A 25,625-nucleotide genomic window follows, 5' to 3' on the forward strand; every position below is an offset into this window, starting at 1 on the left:
ACGTCTACAAAGTATCGCGAGACTTGACGTTAATCAAAACGGCAATGACGTGATCTCGCGATGGATTTGCGTGAAGGCTTTATGAGACCTTTGGGGATTATTGCTTTCGAGATGCACTTACTACTTATTAAAATAAAAAGGGGCAGTTTTACTTTTCTTTAACAGTGCATAATTCAATTACAAGAGGCTCATAAAAGACACCACTTGTCGAGATGTACTGACATGTACATTTTAATTACTTTAAAACGGTTAAAACATCCTGAGGCCACGTTAGGCAAACAAAATATGTTGAGTAAAAATCTTCACCCAAGCCATAAAAGGTAGAAAAATAAAATAAGCAACATGTATGTTTACAATGAACGACTTATGTCGATGTTAACATAATATTAATATACCAGTAAAATTGCATTACTCGTTGTACAGTGTTTACATGTTTAAAGTGAAAGCAAATAGTTTGGGATCAGATGTTTTTGTGACGTGTGCAAAATATTGTATTCACAAGATCTGTCGACAGATGACGCTACAGCCATTACTGCTGAGGGAAGAAGAAGAAGTCACATGATACAGGAAGTAAACCAAACAGAGGAATGATAGTTAACTATCCATCTATCCATTTATAACTGCATTACTATTATAAATTATACACGAATAACTAAATTTAGAGATTCAGCTAACAAGCACTTAAAGTGAAATAGCATGAAAGGCTTATTTTGCCGAACGAATGGAGGCGAGTTCAAATTCGTCACTCAGGAGACGGTGAGTCATGTTTAAGCTTGTCTTTTGAGGTAAGGCTCTCGTCTTGTTGGGTCATGCATGCAAGACATTAATTAATACTTCTCATCTAAAAGCTACAACTGATGACATGTGTTTGTCTGACGATGTCACAAAAAAGGGTACTGACTAAGTTAGTGACTGAGACTGACACTCCAATCACAGAGTCTTGGGGACATAATTGAGTTATTGGATCTCCTGGAAGTTTCAACAGACATTATTAGAGGAGGTGACACAGTGGTAATAATACAAATATTTTAAAGAAATATTTAAAAGGATACCACAGTACCTTTATTGCATTTTCAGAAATAGAATAAAAGTTTCACAAATCACAAACTGTGTTTTTAGGAACCATTGTGTTCTGTAGATTAATTCAGTCCAGACTTGAGAGGTCTATGTCTACTGGTTTTCAAAGTGGACCAGGTCTAATATGGGTTAGAGGGTGAAAACATAGAGAAATGTACCTTTATTGCATTTTCACAAATAGAATAAAGGTTTCACAAATCATAAACTGTGTTTTCATGAACCTCCAAGGTCTGTAGATTAACCCAGTTCAGATTTGAGAGGTCTAGGTGTGGTGGTTTTCAAAGCGTACCAGGTCTAATATAGACGAGAGGGTGAAAACATAGAGAAATGTTTTTTGGTTGGTTTTTTTTGCATTTTCACAAGTAGAATAAAAGTTTCACAAATCACTAACTGTGCTCTCATGAATATTTAGCATATGTAGCCTAATCCAGCCCAGATTTGAAAAGTCTAAATTTAGTTGTTTTCAAACAGCACCAGGTCAAATATGGACTAGGTGCTAAAAAAAACCATCTAAACGTTCCTTTATTGCATTTTCAGAAATACAGTGGTGAGTGTCAGGCAAAGGCAATGTCTTACTCGAAAGGTCTCAAGCAGGGGTCACCAACGTGGTGCCCACAGGCACCAGGTAGCCCCCCACGACCACATGAGGTGCCCGCAAGCCTGCTTTTCATTCAGGTTTTCAGTTAATAATGTGAGAACACTAGAAAGAAAAGTATTGTGAAACTTAAAATGTGAGTTGTGGATACCAGCATTTTGTGAATGTTTTGATAAAACAAGCATATTTGATCTGTTTGGGTTGAAATAAGGTATTAAAATCATTTCTACAAAAATGAGTAGCTCGTGGCCATTTTCATTTTCTAAAAGTAGCTCTCGCAAGAAAAAACGTTGGTGACCCCTGGTCTAAAGTGTTTGCACATTAAGAAGTGTCACATAACACAGACCATCAGGACAAACACTCGCACTGCTCATTATGTATGTCAATTCCACCTTAAATTTCTCCTTAAGTGCCGAATCGGAAGCCAAATTCAGCGTTGCGTCAGTCTCGAGCCACGACACCCAAGCTACGAACAGCACACATTGATGCATACAATGTTATTTATAGGTGTAACAATTAAAGCATCATCTCTTGATGTGATGATCCCCCCCCTAGTCTCTCCCAGAGGTCTTAGGCAGACATGAGGTCAGAGTTCAAGTGAAGGCGTGTGGACTCAGCCCTCTGGACCTCAAGGTAACAACCGACAACACTAACACTGAGAAATAAATCATGTCTTATAATGTTCACTACCACTAACATATGTAGTACAATCTTTTAATACTGCCAACATCACTTCTGCTGTGTCACTATGTGTTTAAAGTTGTCACGCAACTGGTGCATTGGCTTGAAGTCCTCTTTGCTTTTGTTGCGTGCTGCAGTTTCTCCAAGATGTGGGCATGCGGAGGGATTTTATGCCCGTGGGCAGGGAGGTGGCCGGCGTCGTACGACAAGGTTAGAAGCTCAACGATGATCACTGTGGGCGCTCATGCTGTTCTCTTAAAGGAAAAGTGCACTTTTTATGGAATTTTGCCCATCATCCACAATCCTTACGTGAGACAGGAATATGTCTTTTTCTTTTCTGTGTGTTCTAAAGATATAAAGACAGCTAAAAAGAGGCAGCTACTTAATGCACGTAATGGGACACACCTATTCCGCCTAGAAAACACCTCCAAAAACCTCCAACAAGGTTTTATGGTTTTCTATCCATGCTGTAGGAATGTAGTAACAGGCACATTCATGATAACATGTCATACTTACAGTATTTTCCGCTATTTCGGTCATTTTAAGCATTAGCGGAGCTTACTTTCTGGGCGCCTTTCAGATAGCAACATAGAAATGAAGTACACCTAGCGTTAACTTTTCCAAACTCCAAAACAAAAACACAGCAGCAGTGGCGGCAGCTCCAATATGTAGCGTTACCTTTCGCTAGTGGCCTGAGGCATTGCGAGGGAGTGTGTGGTGAAGCTAGTCACTGGCCAGCTAGTAGCTAGCCAGTATGTTGTGGCGAGGTGTCACTACGCCAGTAACGTAGTTGTCGGGCGTAACAATGTCAATAACCATAATAATGACAATGTCGCTGTAGCCTGGTTAATATGCAAGTTTTTGGAGGTTTTTTTCAAAAGGCTTTATCGGCGGAAAACAAGGTGTGTCAGAAAAGTTCCAGCACTGGTGTCACTCAAGATTTATTTAGAATCTAAACTAAAAGTTTTTTTCGAAGTAATCCCCCTGGAGTCTTAACACACTTTCCCATCCTTTTCTGCCACGCCTGCATGCACTCCTGAAAGGATTCTTCCGGGATCCTCCACAGCGGCATCGTCACGGCCTTTTTGGTGTCGTCCACGTATTCAAAACAGGTCCCCTTGAAGATCAAATCTGGTTTGGTTTCAAGACGCTCGAGGATGACACATTTGCATGCGTTGATCATCATTTACCAGTTGTGGCACCGTCTTTGCGCAGACTCAGCAATCTTGAGTGTTAATCTTCCAGACGCTGTTGTAATTTATGCCCAGCTCATTTGCGGTCAGTCGAACAGTCAGCCGAGGATCGCTACGCACCATCTGCCTGACGCGCTCAACGTTGACCTCAGTCCTGGTTGTTGAGGGCCTTCCGCTCCTGGGGTCGTCTTCCACGTCCTCTTGTCCTTCTTTAAACCCTTTTGCACCACTCAAAAACACGGGAGCGGGACATCGTCTCATCTCGGTACACTTGCTGCAGCAATCCCCAACCGTACCAGAAACTTGAAGTTTGTTCGTTGCTCTGTGCTCATTGCTTGACAACCTGAAACTGAGGATATGTACGGTATATAAAGTCATGTGGAAAAAGGTTTGATGGCTGCAAAGAGCTAAGATCATCAGTTACATACTCCAGAGGTATTACTTTGAAGCGGATTTGAAAGGAACCTTTTGTGACACCAGTCCTGGAACTTATCTGACACACCTCCACAAGTGCGTCCCATTACGTGCATTCTCTGCGGCTTCTTTTTAGCTGTTTTTATATCTTTTGAACGCACAGAAAAGAGAAAGACGTGTGTTCATGTCTCACTTAAGGATTGTGAATGATGGGCAACATTTTTAAAAAAAGTGCATTTCTCCTTTAATTTCCTGGTTGTTTGTCTCTGCAGTGGGTTCGAAGGTCTCCTTCTTCCAGCCAGACGATGAGGTTGTCGGTAGGGGACTCTTACTCATGATGCACCATGCGCTGTACCATCGACTGATGTTTTGTCTTCACCTTTCTCACCAGGCATTCTCCCTCTGGACTCCACCTGCTCTGGCCTGTGTGACATCATCGACGTAGATGAACAGTATCTCGGTAACAACATTTTTGTTTCTTGTTTTTCCCTCATACACTACTCACAAAAGGTGAGGGATGCTGGACTTTGGAGTGACATTTGAGGATGAAGCCAAAATGCACGATGACCTTTACAGGTGGCCTTCATATGACATTGTCTAAACTTTTGAATGCACGTGTACAACAGCTGAATGTTTCTGTAGATTTACAGCCCAGCTTTTTGTGAGCAGTGTACGTTGTCTAATCAGCAGATGTTGTCATGGAACAGTGTGCAAAGTTCACGTCATGAGGAATGGAGAACAAGTGGAAGTTTCTTCATTTGCAACAACACAATGTTCAGTCAAGTGTTTGTAATATGCTGACAAACATGTACAAACCTGTGAGTGTGTTCATCAGTTGAGAAGCCAGAGAAGCTCGGCTACGTAAATGCTGCCGGAGCGCTGCAGGACGGTCTCCGTGCATACAGCGCCCTTCACACTCACGCTCGCATGGCGGCCGGACACACGCTCCTGGTCATGGACGGTGCCAGCGTATGTGCATCCTGTGTGTCACAACAATACTGCAGATATCACAAACAAACTTTCATTGAGACCGTCTGTCCACCCCCCTCCCCCTTTAGTCTTTTGGCTTGATGTGCATCCAGCTGGCGTGTTACCACGGTGTGAAGGTTCTGACCACGTCACACTCGCAGCAGCAGCACACGTTCTTGGAGCAGCTAAGGCCCAGTGCAGGTAATGTACACATTTGGTTTAGGTACTCATTAAATAGCATTACCAGTTAGAATATACAATTTCACTATTTTGCTCATTATTGTAAATTATTTGTTTATTTAAATGGTAACTTGAAGAAAATGTGGGTTGATGGCGCTCTCTGCAGAGGGAGGAAAAAAAATTCTGTAGCTATGATTCCAGCAGATGGCACTGTCTCACAAGTCAATTCAGTCAACATTTACCAGCAGGAAAATGCTTCGACAAGGTGTGATGTTGTGTGCAGTCGTCCCCCCCGTGCAGTTTTTCAGAAATGAATTAATGACTAAATGAAGGCTGTTTGGTGGTAGACTATGGTCTATTTTTAGTCAAAACATATGTAAATACAAAGGATGTGTAGTATTCCGGCCACTAGGCAGCAGTAATGACACAACATTACATTACATTACCTTAACACTGCATGAAGTCAGCCATGGCATGTCCCACATGATAGAGTGGAAATAATGTCCTCCTCCCATCCCGTGTGGACGTGGTAAGTTTTTGGTTTCTTTAGTTTAGAAGAAATGAATTTAAGCTTTACTAGTTAGATCGCTAGCTAGCGGCCAGCTCGAGTCCCTGCCACAATGTGGCGTAGACAATGAATAATAGGAGTGTAAAGGCAACTATAGGGGTGTTATTTCATGTCTGCTGGGCTCTGATAATGTTAAAAACCACATTTAGAAAGTCATAAGTTTTCTATGCTCTAACTACGAAAATATTCCATTTGTTAACATTGAATCCTTTATCGCAGAAATTCATTTAACGCAGTCGGGTCTGGAACCAATTTACCGCTATAAACAAGGGACGACTCACTTTGTAAGCACAATACTGTGTACTGCGTGCCTGGAATTGTTTCTTAGTGTATGCAATTGAATTTAAAATGTGTTTAATAACTGTGAGAGGCACATTTTGCGAACCTTTTTTGGCTAAGAGAGCCATGAAAGCCACATATTTTAAAATGTATTTACTTGAGAGCCATATCATATTTTCTTAACATTGAGTAGAATTAAATGTGTGAATTTTTAAGCAAGACCAACAATTTTAGAATAAATTAAGTCTTTGAAGTTCTTATTTTGATGAACATTGTTATACTGAAGCTATCCAATAATAAATAAAATACTTCATACCATGAATGCGACTTCTGGTGCTGCATGGTTTTGCACCGTACTCCGTATCTTTCTTTCTTTTCACCATCTTCTTTGTCAAAAGGCTTGGCTCTGCAGAGTTAGCTAGCTGACTATTTGATTACGGGAGGGAGGTTTACTTCTTGACATCTCAATGACCCGGGTAGGCTGCCGCATTATCCAGTAATAATCGAGTTTTGATGTCTTTTAACACTGGGATTTCTGTAATGATTTACTTTAAAATGTCACAGAACAAGTATTAAAATAAATCCATTTTGTTGTGTTAAGACATGAGAGCCAGATGCAGTCATCAGAAGAGCTACATCTGGCTCCCAAGCCATAGGTTCCCTACCCTGGTTTAGAGTGCAAAAATAGACACTTTAGGGCTTTTTATGGGTGGAGGGTTGGGGTATCTAAACTTTCTCCACCGAGGGCCGCATATTGAAAGTCAAAGATTGTGGGGGGCCACTTTGACATTTTAATTGACTTTTTAATTTTGTAAAAAGCCTAAAAAAAGTTAACAAAGTTTCAGCTTCTACTCTTTACATTTTGCCTTTTTCCTCTATTTTTTATATTTTTGCTGAGTTTTTTTGGTTGACTTTTATTCCTACAAAGTACCACAGGCCAATAAAACAAACACTTGGGACACCCCTGGTGTTGGGTTTTTCCACACAAAAAAAAAAGATGTATTTTCTAATTAGGGGTCTGTTGGCTGACGCGTGTTCTTGTCCAATGAAGTTAAGTTCCAAAAATTGTTGCTGACCATTTATTTTAACAAAAGACAAAAAAATATTAAATGCATAAAAATCCATACTGCACTTGGCTTTGGCAAGTAGTACTGCACAAAACACTCCGCTCGCGGTACACGGTCCACAAGTACACACAGTACACGTAGTACACGTAGTACAGTCAGAAAACTGAGACTCCACACCATTGTGCTCAACAAGCCAATGTACTTCATTCAGCACCTGTGCAGCAATGAAACCAAAACATCTTAAAGGGACAGGCACCTATTATGAACCGAATTTATCACTCTTCTTGGAGTAAATTACCCGTAATATACAAATATTTCTATCATTCAACATATCTCTGAATCAAAATACATGGTGAAGGCTACATGGACAAGACAATATTTTTTAAGTTGTAATGTAAGTTATGAGAAACAAACGAAACATGAGAATACAACATTGTAACAACATTTATAGGTCAGAAAAGAGGAAAAGCATAGTAGATCCCCTTTAAGACTGCATGAAGGCAGCCATGGCACGTGCCACACGAGTGGAAACAAGTTCCCTTTAATCCCGTGTGGACGTGTTAAGTTTTTTATGTCCAATTATACGGGTGTTATTTCATGTCTGCTGGGCTCTGATATGAAATGGAAAAAAAAATATTAAGAGAAAAAAGTCGTACTCCAATGAGAAATATTGTTGCAAAAGAATAAACTGGTAATATTATGAGGAAAAATAATGTAACTTTAGTAGCATAGAGTGTAAATATTCAAGATTAAAAAGTCAGAATATTATGAAAAAAAAGTTGTCATTTTTGGAAAATTAGCCAGGGGGAAAAGTTTTAATATTATGGGAATAAAGGCAAAATATTATGGGAATAAAATCTGAATTTTGAGAAGGAAATTTGCAAGAAGAAAGTTGAAATAGTTGAAAAAAAAAAAACAGAAATGGAAAAGAAACAGACGTAATTTTACGAGAATAAAGTCAAAATATTAACAGGAAAAAGTCATATTCTAATGAGAAAAATTGTTGCAATTTTATGAGAATAAACTGGTAATGTTATGAGGAAAAATGTCATTTTAGTAGCATATTAAAGAAAACATGTTATTAAAAAAGTTTTGGGTTTTTTTTTGTTTTTTTGGGGGGGGAAAATTAGGTTGGGGGGAAGGGCCGCACGGTGGTCTAGTGGTTAGCACGTTGGCCAACACAGTAACAGCTTGGAGATCAGGAAGACCTGGGTTCAATTCTCCCCTGGGCATTTCTGTGTGGAGTTTGCATGTTCTCCCCGTGCGTGTGTGGGTTTTCTCCGGGTACTCCGGCTTCCTCCCACATTCCAAAAACATGCATGTTAGGTTAATGGGAGGCTCTAAATTGTCCATAGGTATGAATGTGAGTGTGATTGGTTGTTTGTCTATATGTGCCCTGCCATTGGCTGGCGACCAGTCCAGGGTGTACCCCACCTGTCGCCCGAAGTCAGCTGGGATAGGCTCCAGCATGCCCCCGTATATCACGTATATTTCTATACCTAATGAGGTATAGAAAATGGAAGGTTGGGGGAAAAAGTTGTAATATGGGAATAAAGTCGAAATATAGGAATAAAAAAATATTGCTGAAAGAAGATTATTTCAGAAGTAAGTTTAAATATTTGAAAAAACCACCAACAACAACAAAAGCAAATATGGCAAAAAGAAGAGCAAAGACCGATGTTCATACTACAGTAATAATATGCTTTTTCACCACCTTCTTACCTCCTTTTTACCTTCTTCTTCTCACCTTTCACAGAATATCAAAATGGCATTTTTCACTATGTGGCCCTCGCTGGGGAAAAGTTTGAGCACCCCTACTATATGGCGCCTACAATGGGTCCTATTCACTAGGCGTCTCGGAACGTAATGCCCGTGAATAACGGGGCTCCATTGTAACGATTTCAGTGCAGTTAATGTGTTGCCATTTGTTGGACTGGAAGCGGCGCCACTTCTTCACCAGGTAGGACTGAGGGCGACCCGGACACACAAAGTGGTCTAACAAGGACAGATGGTAGTTTTGGAACAAAGCAGCTTGGGAGAAAAATGAAATCTTTGTGTGTCTTTTTAAAAAATATATATATTTCTTCCCTTCCTCCTTTTTTCTATTCTTCAGGTGTTCAAGACCCTCTTGTGGGTGAGACCTTTTCTGTCTTATTCCTTGCTTGATTTCTCCCTTCTACGCTTTAAGCTCTCTGGGGCCATAAAAGCACATCACGCCATTCCTTTCTTATATTACATTATGACTGTAATTCCACATTAATAGTGTTTCTGCCCTCCCACGGTAGCCAGGGTGATTCCAGTCTATAAAAACCCATCAGACCTCCTTCCTGCGGTCCTGGAGGAAACCGGGGGACTGGGAGTGGACATTGTCGTCGACTCTGGAGGTAGAAACGCAGATGAAAGTGAAAGCGTATAAGGCCACCTTCAATAAAGCGATGATCTTTATTCATGTTGTCTTAGTACTTTTGCAGGAGGAGCCAGAAAAGTTGACGCTCCTCCCACACAAGCATGACATCATCAGCCTTTTAGCAGTGGGGGGGCACTGGGTGACGTCCCACCAAGACCTGCAAGTGAGTCTTCAAAATAACTGTAGTACAGTAGTGAAGGAACTAATCACACGCTGATGTTTGTGTCCTTAACGTTTCACAGTTGGACCCTCCTGATTGCAGACTGATGTTCTTGAAGTCGGCCTGCGTGTCTTTCCTCAACCCTGAAGCGTGGTTGGCGGCGACGGCCCAGCAGGGACGATATCTACGTATCCTTGGCTAACGGCGTTTGTTTAAATCAATCTAACGCAGGGGTGGCAAACTTGTATTGCACTTGTGGCTGCCCTCAGCGGGCTGCTTGGATCTGTGAAACCACACCTATAATATTACACAGCCGCACCTGCATTTGATTACTACACCAGTTAAAACATTGCAAGAAAGTACATTTTGCATTGTTGGATCTTTAGGAGGTTCTAAGTAGAGCTTCAAAATGCAAAAGGAAGAAATAAGAGTGAGACAAATGAGTCAGCAATTTATTGCAAACAAGCATTGAAGTGAAATAGGCTGTTCTTCACCTGATCAAAAGTTTAAGAGCATCGTTAAAAAAAAAAACTGAAAACCCCCTAAAATAGAAATAAAATGCTTTAAAAAAGAGTGAGTAATGGGTAGCTGCGCCATTCTTGTTAATCAGCTGAAAAATGGGCATGCGTGATGCCAGTGTTTCCAGGAGGCTAGTGGGAATGTTGCTCCGGTGAAGATGGCTTCGTGAAGGGCATCCACTGTCTGGAACTGATTTTTGTATTTTTGTAAACCTCCCTTGCCATCCATCCCCAAATGTTCTCCACTGGATTTAGATCAGGAGCACACTCAGGATGGTCCAAAAGAGTGAGCTTATTTCTCTGGAAGAAGTCCTTTGTGAAGTTCAGTGTTGTCCTGTTGAAAAAGCCAGTCATTACCACACAGACGGGGGCCTTCAGTCATGAGGGATGCTCCCTGCAACATCTCCACATAGCCAGCTGCCGTTTGACGCCCCTGCACAACCTGAAGCTCCATTGTTCCATCGAAGATGGCGCCCCCTCCACTGTGCCGTGTGGAAAACATTTCAGGTGGGATCTCCTTGTCATGCCAGTAACGTTGGAAGCCATCAGGACCGTCAAGGTTACATTTTTTCTCATCAGAGAATAAAACTTTCTTCCACCTTTCAATGTCCCATGTTTGGTGATCTACTGCAAATTCCAAACAGGCAATTTTATGACGTTGAAGTAGACGAGGCCTTAGAAGAACTTTTTTCCTCTTCAAAGCCTTCTCTGGCAGATGGCATCTGATGGTTATTGGACTGCACTCGGCACCAGTAACAACCTTCATTTGGGTCATTTTCTTTTTTTTTTGTATTTTGAAGCTCTGCTTAGAACCTCCTTCAGATCCAAAAGTGCAAAATGTTGCAATTTTTCAACAGGTCTTAAAATTTGGATCAGGAGTGTATATGGATTTTTACCAACACAGTGTGGGAGTCTTTAACAGCCTGCTGGCAGACATTCTGAGGGACATCGTGGAGAAGATGTCATCTGGAGTGCTCAGGTACACAAGCATGATTATCATTATTTAAAACATATCAAATACCGTATATAGACTCAACAAAAATATAAAACAACAGTTTTGTTTGTTGGAGTAGCCTTTTATTGTGGCACACCTGCGGAATAACCATGCTGTCTAATCAGCATCTTGGCATGCCACACCTGTGGAGGTGGCTGGATTATCTCAGCAAAGGAGAAGTGCTCACCACCACAGATTTGTCAACAATATTTAAGAGAAATTGGCTGTTTGTGGGAAGAAAAAAAAAACAAAAGTGTTGTGTTTATATTTTTCTTGAGTGTACAGTATGACAGCCGCATCTTGGAGAAAACATGCCCTGCAAACACAGCGACATTGACCGTGTTGAAATCCGTCGTCTCCGCAGACCTCAGCCCGAGACGGCGGCGTCTCTCCAGGAAGCCATGGTTGCCATGGAGAACGTGCAGCTTCAGCACAGGAAAAAAGCTGTTGTGCAACTGTGAACAGATGACGCTTTGGTCGTTTTTTGGTGGGATAGGGTGCAGAGATATCCCGACGTGTGTGACACATGCCTGGCATTGATGGACTTTCTTTCCATTCTAATCAGGACACAATTTGAGGCAATGATATTCCATGTTGGTACGCTTCAAGTTCACAGATACATCATATCAAGGAGTTAAAACAACACAATGACAATTTAAAGGACAGATAAAAACTATGTTGTGGTGCCATCTTGATTAAACTCATCTCTGTGAATGTCAACGTCATTCATGTCAGAGTCAATGTCGGTCTTTCTGGCGGCCGTCCAGGATTTTCTGAATGGCTGCAGGACGCCCGCATGCGTCTGTGCTGCGTCAAATGTCAGCTTGCGTAGTTCGTATCCCTTTGGTTTGACGACACACTCGCATCTCCGAGCGACTGTCGTAGCGACTCCAGGCAGCTTCCCAGGATGCATTTCTCCTCCACCCGCAGGGACTCGACAACTTGCAGCTGCTCTTTCAATTCCTCCCCTTGCTGGAGAAGCCTGGAGATCTAAAAGAATAGAACAATGACAAGCGTGTGTGTGTTAGTGGTGAATATCTCTGTGGTAGACGATTCAACATGCATCTCGATACATGGGTTACGGTTCAACGATTACATTTGTGGATGTAGACATTAATCAGACGTTATAAAAGTGGCATTCTTACAGTATTTTCAAATGTGTAAAAGAGCACATCGTATCTCCAAGCATGCTGTAAGGCAGGGGTCCCCAACCACCGGGCCGCGAGAAACGTTCAGGCGTAATGATTTAAAGGGGGAAAAAAGACATTTGTAAATGACTACATAAAATTGTATTTAAATGGATATAAATTTTGTAAATATGGGCCATTGTTGTATTAAAAAATAAGTTAGAAATCCCCCAGCTTTTGCATGGTTATGTTTGCTGCGAGCTGCGACCTGTCCCACTTTATTTGACGGCCCTTAATGCACCACTTTCTCACGTGCTGCTCAGAGACTCCTATACTGTATTTTTCCCCTTTTTCTTTCCCCTCATATGTGGTCCCAAATGCTGAGACTATGTGGGAATGCATAAAGGTAAGATTTGATGACCTTATTGAGTGCTAATGTGTATATTCGGTGTACAACCTCTCTGAAAAACAAAGCCCAGGCTCGTACTGGTGCCTCTGTATTCATTAGTGCTTTTAATTTGATGTTGTTCCTGTCTTAGCTTTACACAATACATACAATGGTGTGAAAAAGTGTTTGTCCCCTTCCTGATTTCTTATTTTTTGCATGTTTGTCGCATTGCATGTTTCAGATCATCAAATAAATTTAAATATTAGTCAATGGCAACAAAAACTGAACACAAAATGCAGTTTTAGTTTTTAAATGAAACTTTGTATTAAGGGAGAACGAAATCCAAACCTACATGGCCCTGTGAGAAAAGGTGATTGCTCTTTGAACCTAATAACTGGTCGGGCCACCCTTAGCAGCAACAACTGCAATCAAGCGTTTGCGATAACTTTTTTGTTGTATTGTTTGTCTTGTTTAATTGTTGTAATTCAGCCACGTTGGAGGGATTTCCAGCATGAAGCGCCTTTTTAAGGTCATGCCACAGCATCTCAACAGGATTCAGGTCAGGACTTTGACTAGGCCACACCAAAGTCTTCATTTTGTTTTTCTTCACCCATTCAGAGGTGGACTTGCACCAGATTTTACACCAGATGTAATGGGACACACACCTTCCAAAAGGTTAAACTTTTGTCTCTGCAGATCACAGAGTACACTAAGTCCCCAACTAACGAACACAATTGGCTCCAGACGACCGTTCTTACGTCGAATTCTTCTTGCGTAGGGGAAAAGGTAATATTACCAATGATATAGGTACGACACTGCGTTCCAAATTATTATGCAAATGATGTTTTTGTTTGACTTTCCAAAGTACGTGATGCAAATGATGATCAGCATAATTTAAGTCATTAGCTGTCAAATTTTATTTAAAATGTTATTGAACAAAACTCATGAAAACAGTATTTAAAAAAAAAAAAAAACGTACTGTCCCAAATTATTATGCACAACGTAGTTTAAAGACGTTTTCTAGTTTGTAAAGAACTGAAAATAGTAATTTGTTGAATTTACAGCAATATAAGGTCATGTTTACTAAAATAAAAAGCTATTCCAATCCAATACATCTTAACAGGTCAAGTTACATGTTAACATAGGACCCCTTGTTTGATAGCAGCTTCACAATTCTTGCATCCATAGAACTTGTGAGTTTATGGAGAGTTTCTGCTTGAATGTCTTTGCAGGATGTCAGAACAGCCTCCCAGAGTTGCTGTTTGGAAGTGAACTGCCTTCCACCCTCATAGATCTTTTGCTTGAGGATGCTCATGCTTGAGGATGAGATTCTCAATAGGATTGAGGTCAGGGGAGGAGGGGGGCCACACCATGAGTTTCTCCCCTTTTATGTCCATAGCAGCCAATGAAGCAGAGGTATTCCTTGCAGCATGAGATGGTGCATTGTCGTGCATGAAGATGATTTTGTTACGGAAAGCACGATTCTTCCTTTTGTACCATGGAAGAAAGTGGTCAGTCAGAAGCTCAACATACTTTGCAGAAGTCATTTTCACACCTTCAGGGACCGACCAGATCTTTCCCTATGATTCCAGCCCAAAACAGGACTCCACCACCTCCTTGCTGACGTCGCAGCCTTGTTGGGACATGGTGGCCATGCACCAACCATCCACTACTCCATCCATCTGGACCATCCAGGGTTGCACGGCGCTCATCAGTGAACAAGACTGTTTGAAAATTGGTCTTCATGTATTTCTGGGCCCACTGCAGCCGTTTCTGCTTGTGAGCATTGTTTAGGGGTGGTCGAATAAAAGGTTTATGCAGAACTGCAACCCTCTGGAGGATCCGACACCTTGATGTTCGTGGGACTTCAGCGACACCAGCAGCTTCAAATACCTGTTTGCTGCTATGTAATGGCATTTTAGCAGCTGCTCTCATAATCCGGCGTGTTTGTCTAGCAGAAACCTTCCTTATTTTGCCTTTATCTGCATGAACCCGTGTGTACTCTGAATCAGCCACAAATCTCTTAATGGTACGATGATCACGCTTAAGTTTTCGTGAAATATCTAAGGTTTTCATACCTTGTCCAAGGCATTCAACTATTTCACGCTTTTCAGCAGCAGAGAGGTCCTTTTTCTTTCCCATATTGCTTGAAAATGGTGGTCTGCTTAATAATGTGGAACATTCTTCTTAAGTAGTTTTTCCTTTAATTGGGCTCACCTGGCCAACTACTTATCACAGAAGTATGTGATTGATTTCAGTGATCCACAGAGCCCTGAGACACAATACCATCCATGAGTTTAACGGAAAAACACAGGATTTAATCTTTGATACTTAAATACAATTTGCATAATAATTTGGAACGCAGTGTACATGTACGTGTATACATATACAGTATATGCGTATGTATGTAAATATGAGTTTGGATGCAGTAGTAATATTAAACAAGGATAATTAATTAAAAAAACAATAATAAAAATGATATAATAATACGTAATGATAAATGTTATTTACCTTTGAAGAGGAGTGGTCGAGCATACATCGTTGTGGTGGAGGAGTTATTGAAAAAAAGGACAAATGGTTGTCGTCGTTAGACTCTTCTAAAAGAGGTAGTGTTCTGTGGGTGGTGTAGAATTAAGCAGGCCTATTAACTCTTCATAAACTTTAATCACACGCCCTGTCTGGGTTGTATCATACAGCTAACAATGTAGCTTTCCCTCTCCTCCCCTCTTCCTCCTCTTGTTCTCCCGCTGTTGGTCCCATTAGCAGTGTCACAGTGCCCTCTGCTGGTCAAGCATGTAGCAGTATAAATATGGACTTATAAGGCAAAACACATGAAAATATAGACTAGTCGGCTTTGTTCGTATCTCCGAAAGTTCGCACGTCGGATGTTGGTTAGTAGGGGACTTAGTGTATTTTCACAAAGGTCTTGGGGATCATCAAGATGTTTTCTGGCAATATTGAGACAAGCCTTGATGTTCTTTTTGTTCAGCAGTGGTTTTTGTCTTGGAACTCTGCCATGCAGGTCGTTTTTGCCCAGTGTCTTTCTTAAGGTGGAGTCATGAAATTCAAGATTCAAGATTCAAGATTCAAGAGAGTTTTATTGTCATGTGCATGGTAAAACAGCAGTTATACCATGCAATGAAAATCTTATTCTGTTCATTCTCCCAAGAAAAGAAAGAAAAACACAAGAAAGAATAAGAACATAAGAAACATAAACACATATACATAAATACCAATAAATTAAGCAACAACAACAGAAGAGACATTAATACAAGTAAATAATACAAATAAATAAATAAATAAAGTGCTATGAGTGTGTGTTGCGTGCGGCGTGTCTGAGTGCTTCATTGAGAAGCCTGATGGCCTGTGGGTAAAAGCTGTTTGCCAGCCTTGTGGTCCTGGACTTCAAACTCCTGTAGCGTCTGCCTGACGGTAGGAGTGTGAATAATGAGTGTTGTGGATGTGTGCTGTCCTTGATGAGGTTGTGTGTTCTGCGTAGGACTCTATATGTATAAATGTCTTGCAGTGAGGGGAGGGCTGCCCCAACAATGTTCTGTGAGGTCTTGATCACCCGCTGGAGTGCCTTCCTATCACGTGTTGTACAGTTACCGTACCAAACAGTGATGGAGGCGGTAAGGACACTTTCGATAGTGCATCTGTAGAAGCAACTCAGGATTGTGGTGGACATGCCAAATTTCCTCAGTCTTCTCAGGAAGTACAGTCTCCTTTGGGATTTCTTCAGAATTTGTTGGGTGTTGTGAGACCAGGTGAGGTCCTCGCTGATGTGTGTGCCAAGGAACTTGAAGGTTTTCACCCTCTCCACCTCAGTCTCACCAATAAACAGGGGTCTATGTGGCTCCTTTTCCCTTGTTCTTGGGTCGATGATCATCTCTTTAGTCTTATCTGTATTGAGAAGGAGATTGTTATCACGACACCAAGCTATGAGGTCCGCCACCTCTCTTCTGTATGATGTTTCAACACCACCAGTGATCAGTCCGATGACTGTAGTGTCATCCGCAAATTTAATGATGCTGGTGTTGTTCTGGGAGGCCACGCAATCGTAGGTGAAGAGCGTGTAGAGGAGTGGACTCAGCACACACCCCTGTGGGGTCCCAGTGCTCACAATTCTTGAGCTGGATGTGCGGTTGTGGACTCTGACTGACTGGGGTCTGCCCGTGAGAAAGTTAAACACCCAGTTACAGAGGGAGGGAGACAGGCCAAGTGTGAGGAGCTTATTTGTGAGTTTGTGGGGGCTGACTGTATTAAAAGCAGAGCTATAGTCTATAAATAGCATTCTGACGTATGTGTCCTGGCCCTGTAGGTGAGAAAGGGCTGTGTGGATGGCAGTGTTGACTGCATCATCCGTGGACCGGTTCTGGCGATATGCAAACTGTAGAGGGTCCACAGTTGCCGCCGGGATGCTCTTTTTGATGTGGGTCATGACTATTCTTTCAAAGCACTTCATAACAATAGGAGTGAGTGCTATAGGGCGATAGTCATTCAAGCAGGTCACGTTGCTCTTCTTGGGTACGGGCACTATGGTGGTGGACTTAAAGCAGGTCGGTACAGATGCTTGTGCAAGCGACAGGTTAAATATGTCAGCAAGCACATCAGCTAGCTCTGATGAGCAAACCCGAAGTGCACGTCCTGAGATGTTGTCTGGGCCTGCTGCTTTTCGTGGGTTTGTTTTGTTTAGAACCCTGCGCACATCAGCTGATGTCACCATGAGAGGTGCGTCCTGTGTGCTCCCCAGGTTCAGCCACCCTCTCTGCTCATCAGAAGTTTGGGTGTCAAAGCGGGCATAGAACTCGTTCAGCTCATCTGGAAGTGTGGTTTGGCTGGACGTGGCTACGCTACTCTGCTGGCGATAGTCTGTGATGTGCTGGAGCCCCGCCCACATGCGCCGAGGGTCTGAGGTGGAATAGTAGCCCTCCAGCTTCTGTCTGTACTGTCTTTTGGCCTCCCGTATGGACCTCCTCAGGTCATATCTGGCCTTTTTGTAGTCATCAGCGGTGCCCATGACAAATGCAGTCGAACGAGCACGTAGCTTAGCCCTTACATCACAGTTCATCCACTGTTTTTGGTTAGGGTATTTTCTGTAATACTTGGTGGTGGTAACAGTCTCTATACATGTGCTAATGTAGCCAGTAACAGCAGAAGCATATTCATCCAAATCAACAGTACAATCTTCCCTCCCCGCTGCAGTTTTAAACACATCCCAGTTTGTGCAGCCAAAGCAGTCCTGAAGTACTTGATCAGTTTCTTCATTCCACACTTTAACTGCTGTACTTACAGGGGGAGCTTTTTTGAGAAGTTGTCTGTACGTTGGATAAAGGAATATAGAGATGTGGTCAGCCTTTCCAAAGTGGGGTCTTGGAACAGCCTTCAAAGCACCTTTCATGTTGCTGTAGACTTGGTCCAGGATGTTATTTTCCCTTGTGGGAAAGCTCACATGCTGGTAATATTTGGGGAGGACAGTCCTGAGGTTACAGTGGTTGAAATCGCCAGATATAATAAATACAGCGTCTGGGTGTTTGGTCTCGTGTTTATCAATGATGGCATGCAGGAGGCCTAGTGCATTAGCAGTGTTAGACAGTGAAATGACCTTAACTGAGGCAAGTGAGGCCTGCAATTCTTTGGATGTTGTTGTGGGGTCTTTTGTGAGCTCTCGGATGAGTCATCGCTGTGCTCTTGGGGTCATTTTGATTGGCCGGCCACTCCTGGGAAGGTTCACCACCGTTCCATGTTTTCGCCATTTGTGGATAATGGCTCTCACTGTGGTTTGCTGGAGTCCCAAAGCTTTAGAAATGGCTTTATAACCTTTTCCACACGGATAGATCTCAATTAATCTAAGTTACGTTGTAATGGGGAGCAATCACTTTTTCACACACGGTCATGTAGGTTTGGATTTCTTTTTCTCCCTTCATAAATTTAATTTAAAAACTGCATTTTGTGTTCAGTTGTGTTGTCATTGACTAATATTTAAATTTGAAACATTTAAGTGTGACAAACATGCAAAAAAATAAATCTGCAATGGGGCAAACACTTTTTCACACCACTGTAATAAAAAAGATAAATCAGATCGCTACAATGTCTGTGTGTTTTGCTGATGTGTTGAAAATCTTTCCCAGTGAATAGCTAGCGCGCTGCTAATGCTACTTTGATCAATTCTGGTCTTCTGTCATGCTAAGCTACGGAGCATGCATGACGATCATTTTGCCAGCAGCCCAGGCTCTCACATTGTTTAAGAGACGGACTGTCAACTGATTGCTAGTCTTGCGATACCCGGTGCATTTCTCTACAATCAATTAAGGAGTTATAGCTGATTCTTATGGATCCAGGAGGCTGCTACGGATACCGTATCTCTCACTTGCCAAACTGGATTTCCGGTCTCATTGGTTTATCGTTTACAACCCTAGCGTGCGTGTGTGTGTGTGTGTGTGTGTGTGTGTGTGTGTGTGTGTGTGTCATCACAAACCTGATGTAGAGCTCTGAGTGTGTTGAGCAGTAGTCGTTCACACAACGTCATCGCTGTACGAACACTCCACAGGTCGGCCTCCTCATCAACCGCCTGGCCGCGCAACACTGCCCCCCACTGGTGACTGCCAGAAAACACTAATTCAGAACTAATTTGTTTGCATTTAAAGGAAAATTGCACTTTTAAAAAAGGTTTTTGCCAATCATCCACAATCCTTATGTGAAACATGAACACAAGTCTTTCCTTCTCTGTGCGTTCTAAAAATCGACAGTAAAATAACAGTTGCATGTGGAAGCTAACAATGCACATAACGGGACACACCTATTTCGGAAAAAAAAACTCCATAAAACACCAACAATGTTGTATTTACATAACTTACCTGCATATCAACCAAGATACAGCGACAATGTTATTGTAGGAGCTAACGTTGAAAAACTATTTTTTTGAATGAATGAATGAATGAATATGAACAACTAGGAATAGACAACAAAAAGATGTGTAAAGTATTATGCCACATTCCATGTTTTGTTTATACACGGCTAGATGGACTGTGTTGTGATATCATGTGCTATGTATCACAATCAATATCACGGTGACTTACTCCATGGACAGTTGTCCATCTGGTCCAGCTGGTGTGGGGCGCCTTTTCCAGTTGATTTTGGGTAGGTGGAAAAAAATTTCTACCACCGCAGGGTTGTTAGCGCTAACAATTCTTTGTTCGTTGTGATGCAATTTCTCGGAGCAATGTCCTCCTCACCATACACACAAAGCCTTTCCATCCATGGTAACACTGTATGCCACTCAGTGCAGCAGAAACACTCCATTTCTGTTGGCATGGCTTGGAGAGCTCCACATTTACACCACCAAGTCATCCTGGTCCTGACTCTTTCGGCCCCCCGTCTGCTCCGACGTTTCACTCTCTCTTCTAAAACCTGTAGCGGATCCTCCGTATAGTCAGGCTCAAAAAGATAAGGTTCTGGATCCTCATTTGTCCAAAAGTAGTCATCATTGGCGGCGGCTCTCACAAAGTCTGCCGTGATTAGTAAACAGCCACGAGCGCTTCCTATGCTGCTGCGGTTGGTGGAAGTTGCTATGGGTTCTGTAAAACCAATGCGCCCAGGAAAGAAGTTCCGGTAATGCTTACAATGACAAAAAATGGCAAAACACTGTAAGTATATTACATGTTACCATGAACGTGCCTGTTACCGCATGATCACAGTATGGTTATAAAACATTGTTGGAGGTTTTTAGAGGGCCTAATAGTCGAAATAGGTGTGTCCCATTACATGCATTGTTAGCTCCCTCTTGCTAGGTGTTTTTCTCTCTTTAGAACGCACAGAAAAGGGAAAGGCATGTGTGCTCATGTTTCACATAAGGATTGTGGATGATTGCCAAAATTCCCCAGAAAAAGGGCACTTTTCCTTTAAAGGGTCCCTGACATAATTTATCAACTGTGCGTAAATACATTATATATTGTTTGTAATTATGTTCTACATTGTTCAATTTTTGAAAGCGAACTGTATATTTTCAAAAATGACATTAATAGTTTATGGCGGCAGCCATGATGAGCTAGCTCTCGCTGTTCAGTCTCATTTCTTTTATAGACCTCTTATGACTCTGTGGTGGCCTCAGCCATCTTCTATGCTGTGAGCTGCTGGAGAGGGGGCAGCACGGACAGGGACAGGAGCAGGATCAATAGGCTGATCAGGAGAGCGAGCTCTGTCCTGGACAGTCCTCTGGACTCCGTGGAGGAAGTGGGGGAGAGAAGGATGTTGGCTAAGCTGACATCCATCATGGACAACACCTCTCACCCGCTACATGACACTGTGGGTTCCCTTAGCAGCTCCTTCAGCAGCAGACTGTTACACCCACGGTGTAAGAAGGAGAGGTTCCGCAGGGCCTTCATACCGACCGCTGTCAGGCTCTACAACACCTGCACCACCTGAACCATGTTGTAGTCACTATTGTATGTATTCTTTACTTGCGTATCTTGCTTGCTGCTATAACAAGTGAATTTCCCCGCTGTGGGATAAATAAAGTACAAATACAAATACATATTTCCTGAAGTGATGTCATCAGGGTGACGCCTCTCAGCTACACAAATATAGCAGTGTACGAGACAGAGGATGTTTACAGTGATTATAGCAAAGACTTGAGCAATGTGTCAGTAGTTTTCAAGGAGAAATGGAGGGAGGAACATTTGGAGATGAAATAGAGAACTTGCAGAACATGGACTTAAAGCCTTAATATACGAAGATGAAGATCGGTCGCCTTCAAAACACAGAATGGTGAGTGTAAATTACTCTGGAGTTGTTTATCCTTTAATTATTGTTTTGAATCAGCTTCTTCATGAACGTAAAGGGGTCTTTATAGCCTTTTAGTGTATTTCGCCGCAACCGTCGCCCCCACCACCAACATATCGCTGTGAAAAAACATTTATGTAACATGTACAATGCTTTGCAGCCTTGTTGTGTTTAGAAGACATTATGACTTCCTCTATTGTGCCAACTTTCACGTAGTGGTCGTTCTTGTTTTTTCCTGTGTACCGCATTCAAATTGCATTTAGACCGTACTTTCAAGGCAAATGCTTCTTGTAAAGGTGTTCCTTCATAGCAGTCAACAGTGAAATGATCACTGCAAAGAACAGAACTTGAGGTGGGCGTCCATTTGTCTCTCAATCTCTGTACTTGCGTCGTCCATTATAGTTTTAAACCTTCCTCTTTTGGAAAAGAAAACAAACTTACAATATCAGATACTGTGAACATCCAGCAGCAAAGCAACATTTTGGTATGACTACTGTTTTGATGAAAAATATAACGAGTGAAGTCGACGAGCTACCTCGAGAAGCATTTGTTTACTCGGCTCTAGCTGAGAGGTGTTACTCTGCTGAAGTCACTTCCGGAAATGACATTTTGCTGCGACTACGTGTTCGTCATGGCTAGCACCATGAACTATAAATGTAATTTTTGCGAGTTTACTGTTTGCTTTCAAAAAACGAACAATTTAGAACATAATTACAAACAATATATAACATACTTAAGAAAAGATGATGAATCATGTGAGCTGCTTGTGTCTTACTATTGTGTTTGTGGCAGTGACATCAATCTGAGAGTCGTCATCAGCCTCCAGCTGGGACCTTCACTGGATATGGTCAGATTACTGAGAGGGAGGAGGATACGGTTTGAATCCATACGTCAACAAAACCTCCATCCAAAACACCAAAAATGTCATCTCACTTATGGAAGTTTTTCTCTCTGAGGAACTTCATCTTCTGCTCCAGACTTCTGTCACCTCTCAGAACCTGACGGAGGGTTTCTGCACAATAAAGTTTTGCGTTTTTTTTTCCTTAGCGTTTTCCAAAAGTTGTACATCCACACAAGAGCATGGAAACACTAATGGGGTATGAAGCGCTGTATATTTCTAAGAATATGCAGTAAGAATGTTGGACTTTGGCCACCTGTGTCCACGTAGACTACGCTGTGCGGGTTGCCCGGGGCGACAAAGCCGTACTCCAGCAACAGGCGCTGGTTGTCGTGGGAACCGTAGTTGATGAAGGCTTGCTGGAAGCGTTGCGTCCCACAAACGCTCCTGATTTCGTAGCATTTTGTGGAGGGGTTGAAACCTGCCTTGACCTACGACATGAGGAGAGACTTTTACCGAGGGGTTTTGAACGCCGTGCACCGCCCTGATTGGAGCTTACCTGCACGTCAGGCTGGTGGTTGAGGAAATCCAAGAAGGGAGCTAAGGCGTAAACATCTTGTCCATGCAAAAACTCATTGGACGGCTGAGGCATGAAGACAGAGCGGGTGTTGACGCTGCACCACGCCCACCTGGGGGCACAGATGTGTACATTCAGCTTCTTTTTTTTTTTTGCGGCCAAATGACACAAAAAGACAAAGAAGGCGTGTACCTGAGCGCTTCATACGTCAACACATCTGCCGCAGGGTGACTGAGGAGCGGCTGCAGAGTCCTGAAGAACAGTAAAAATCAGAAGGAAACCTCCATCACCGAAACATCTTACTCCGGTCACACTCACTGAAACAAGTCCTGATTGGAGGAGTGGAGTTCTCGAACTGCCTCCCTCTGCTCTAGAGCCCGCCGCTGCACACCGGACGGCAGAAGCGCCATGACATCATCGGAGAAATAGGCGGGACATGAGTAAGTGGCGGGCAGGATGTCCATGTAGGGGAACCAATCAGAATACTCTCCTCTGTGTCGCTCACACACCAGGAAGACACAGAGCACCAACAGAGGTGAGGGGCGGGTCTTCCAGCTGGAGTGACAGATCCAAAAAAATAAGTATTGGGACACTGATTGACAGCATGGTACGTGATGTCTACCTCTTGATGTACTGGCCGAGGTAGCTGTCCATCACAGTGGAGGTTGTAAGGAGGCACGACTGTGGCAGAGAAATCAGCAGCTGACCCGGCTGGCGAGATGAAGACAAGAAGCTTTCATTACCATGACGTCCAATCAAGGTGACGTAGCTTCATCGTTACCTTCACATTCCTGACGGCCTGCAGACCTCGGCCTGTGTCTGGAGACACCAGCGATGCGCAAACATGACACGTGTGAACGACTGAATTGAACGTACGTGTGTGAGTACCAGAGAAGACGGCTGGCCGCAGCAGCGTTGGTGTGAGCCCTCGCTGGTGGAGAAACCTCAGCAGCCTCACACACTGGTGCTGGTGGCTCAGAGAGACTGGATGGACAAGCACACAAAGGCCAGGTCACAAGATGCGAGTGAATCAGCGACACGTGTCTTGTTTCACACCTGATCGGACCACGCTGCCGTGTTTCTTCTTTCTCTGTCTTGAAGCTCGTCCACAACCCCTCATCACCCCACCTGGGCCTGCTGAAAAAGCACCCACCGTGTACACATGCATGTATTACCTTCATGTATACAGTACATACGTACATAAATACATATGCAGCCGTCCCCGTTATATCGCGGTTCAAATATCGCTTCCTCACGTAAAATAAATAAGTAAATTATCGCTGTTTTGTGGTTGAATACGACCTATTATTAGTAAAAAAAAAAAAAAAGTATGAAGCATAAAAATGGCTAAATAAACTAAAATAGAAATACCAGGCAGAAGAAACATTCTACTTGTGTTTTTTGAAGACTACTACATTCATAAGTATCAGTATGGGATCATCCACATCGACATTTTGTTTGCTACTTCCACCTCACACCCGAGTAGCATAAACTTCGAAAGTTTTTTTTTTTTTTTTACCGTAAATTTTGTTTGGTTGTCTCATACAGTTGACGCAGAGTTTCGACTTCTCAATCTCAGAGCCTTTTCCCCCTCAAACCGTCAAAGCAAATGGTCGAACAGCCGGACGTTAAAAGGCGTGTATGTGTGCACCTTCTTCCCTTTATTGGACTTTTCTATCCGGATCGAGTCACACGCTGTTAGCGGTGTTATTAGCATCGGCATTCAGTGGACTCAGGACATAAGAGGTGTGCGAGTATTGAACGAGTCGTTGTGTACTCGCGATTATTTCACTTCACGGTTACTGGTCTCTGTTAACTCGTTCAACTACTCAGGGGAGGCGACGGAAATGTGTACCCATGCGCTCTGTAATCGGTGACGCCAGTGAGTGGACGCAGTTTTCTGTGAATGCGCTCTGCCAAGTGATTTGAGTGAATTGAGTAACCGATTCACAACTTGTGCACATGCACTCTGTGAATTAAGTAGCCGACTCACTTCAGTGAGTGACACATTAGAACTCGAGTCATAAAATGATTCGAGTTTGCCACACGGTTTCCCATCATTAAGCAGACATCGGAAGTAGTCTTCTTCATTAGTTTGACGGTCAGCAACTTTTTAAATAGCGCGCTGCCGACCCATACAGGACGGGAGGGGAACAGCAACAACACAAACGTACAGGTGCAATTACAGTAAATACCGCATCCTTGCAAAGTTTTTTATTTAATTTATTTCAGTAGCTCAGTTCAAAAAGCCACTCATACTATCTATATCTACACAGAGTGCAATATTTCAATAGTGTATTAAAAGTCTGGATTATAGTTTACAGCTAATAAAAAAAAACAGCGAAGCCATGTGTGAACTTTCATTTTAATGTTTTTTGCTTTTTTTGTTTAAAATACAATTTTCACATTTTGTATGATTTTTCTGTTGTTGTATATTAGCCCGCCTATATTGGCTACCTCAATATACTTCAGGGTTTAAAATAATTAACTTAAATGAACTATTAATTTATTCAAAACAATAATTTAATAAACATTAAATACTTCAGCGTTTAAAAGATAAATTAATTTATTAAGTTCGTCAAATTAAATTAAACTAAATACTTGAGGGTTTAAAATAAAGAACATTAATTTATTCAAATACATTAATTAATAAACTAATGAAATGCTTTGTATGTACATAAATACACTACTTTTTAATATATTTTACTCGGTATCGCCGACACCAGCCTGAACTTTACTCGATCAGATGGGAAACTAAATCAGTGGTATCGCACATCACTACTCTACAGTGCTATGAGCACGTAAATCGTTT

The 25,625-nt window shown here is 42.3% G+C and overlaps 2 protein-coding genes across 8 annotated transcripts; one reads left to right on the forward strand and one right to left on the reverse strand.

Annotated features, from left to right (window-relative positions):
* The first annotated feature begins 548 nt into the window (after positions 1-548).
* cryzl1 (crystallin, zeta (quinone reductase)-like 1) lies at positions 549-17,666 on the forward strand. Of its 2 annotated transcripts, XM_054798816.1 has the most exons (13): positions 549-756; positions 2,228-2,305; positions 2,491-2,563; positions 4,233-4,277; positions 4,352-4,420; positions 4,796-4,929; positions 5,019-5,130; positions 9,137-9,157; positions 9,309-9,407; positions 9,484-9,593; positions 9,673-9,778; positions 11,042-11,087; positions 11,467-17,666. In XM_054798816.1, exons 1-13 carry the CDS (start codon positions 697-699, stop codon positions 11,561-11,563), a joined length of 1,050 nt encoding a protein of 349 aa, XP_054654791.1. In that variant the 5' UTR covers positions 549-696; the 3' UTR covers positions 11,564-17,666. The 2 variants fall into 2 exon arrangements, with proteins under 2 accessions (XP_054654791.1, XP_054654792.1); XM_054798817.1 differs by lacking the exon at positions 9,137-9,157.
* On the reverse strand, positions 11,056-24,580 carry setd4 (SET domain containing 4). 6 transcript variants are annotated; one of them, XM_054798813.1, is made up of 13 exons: positions 24,333-24,579; positions 23,870-23,950; positions 23,702-23,797; positions 23,595-23,632; positions 23,436-23,524; positions 23,132-23,368; positions 23,006-23,065; positions 22,796-22,925; positions 22,553-22,727; positions 22,332-22,410; positions 22,174-22,254; positions 19,096-19,219; positions 11,060-12,092 (listed from the first exon to the last, which is right to left on the reverse strand). In XM_054798813.1, the coding sequence occupies exons 1-13, from the start codon at positions 24,355-24,357 to the stop codon at positions 11,922-11,924; spliced, it is 1,386 nt and encodes a 461-aa protein (XP_054654788.1). In that variant the 5' UTR covers positions 24,358-24,579; the 3' UTR covers positions 11,060-11,921. The 6 variants fall into 6 exon arrangements, with proteins under 6 accessions (XP_054654786.1, XP_054654787.1, XP_054654785.1 ...); XM_054798811.1 differs by having other exon boundaries at positions 11,056-12,092; positions 23,595-23,797; positions 23,870-23,947; positions 24,333-24,580; XM_054798812.1 differs by having other exon boundaries at positions 11,056-12,092; positions 23,595-23,797; positions 24,465-24,557.
* Between the last annotated feature and the right edge of the window lie 1,045 nt (positions 24,581-25,625).

Source organism: Dunckerocampus dactyliophorus, chromosome 14 (assembly GCF_027744805.1).
Source record: "Dunckerocampus dactyliophorus isolate RoL2022-P2 chromosome 14, RoL_Ddac_1.1, whole genome shotgun sequence".
NCBI lineage: Eukaryota > Metazoa > Chordata > Actinopteri > Syngnathiformes > Syngnathidae > Dunckerocampus > Dunckerocampus dactyliophorus.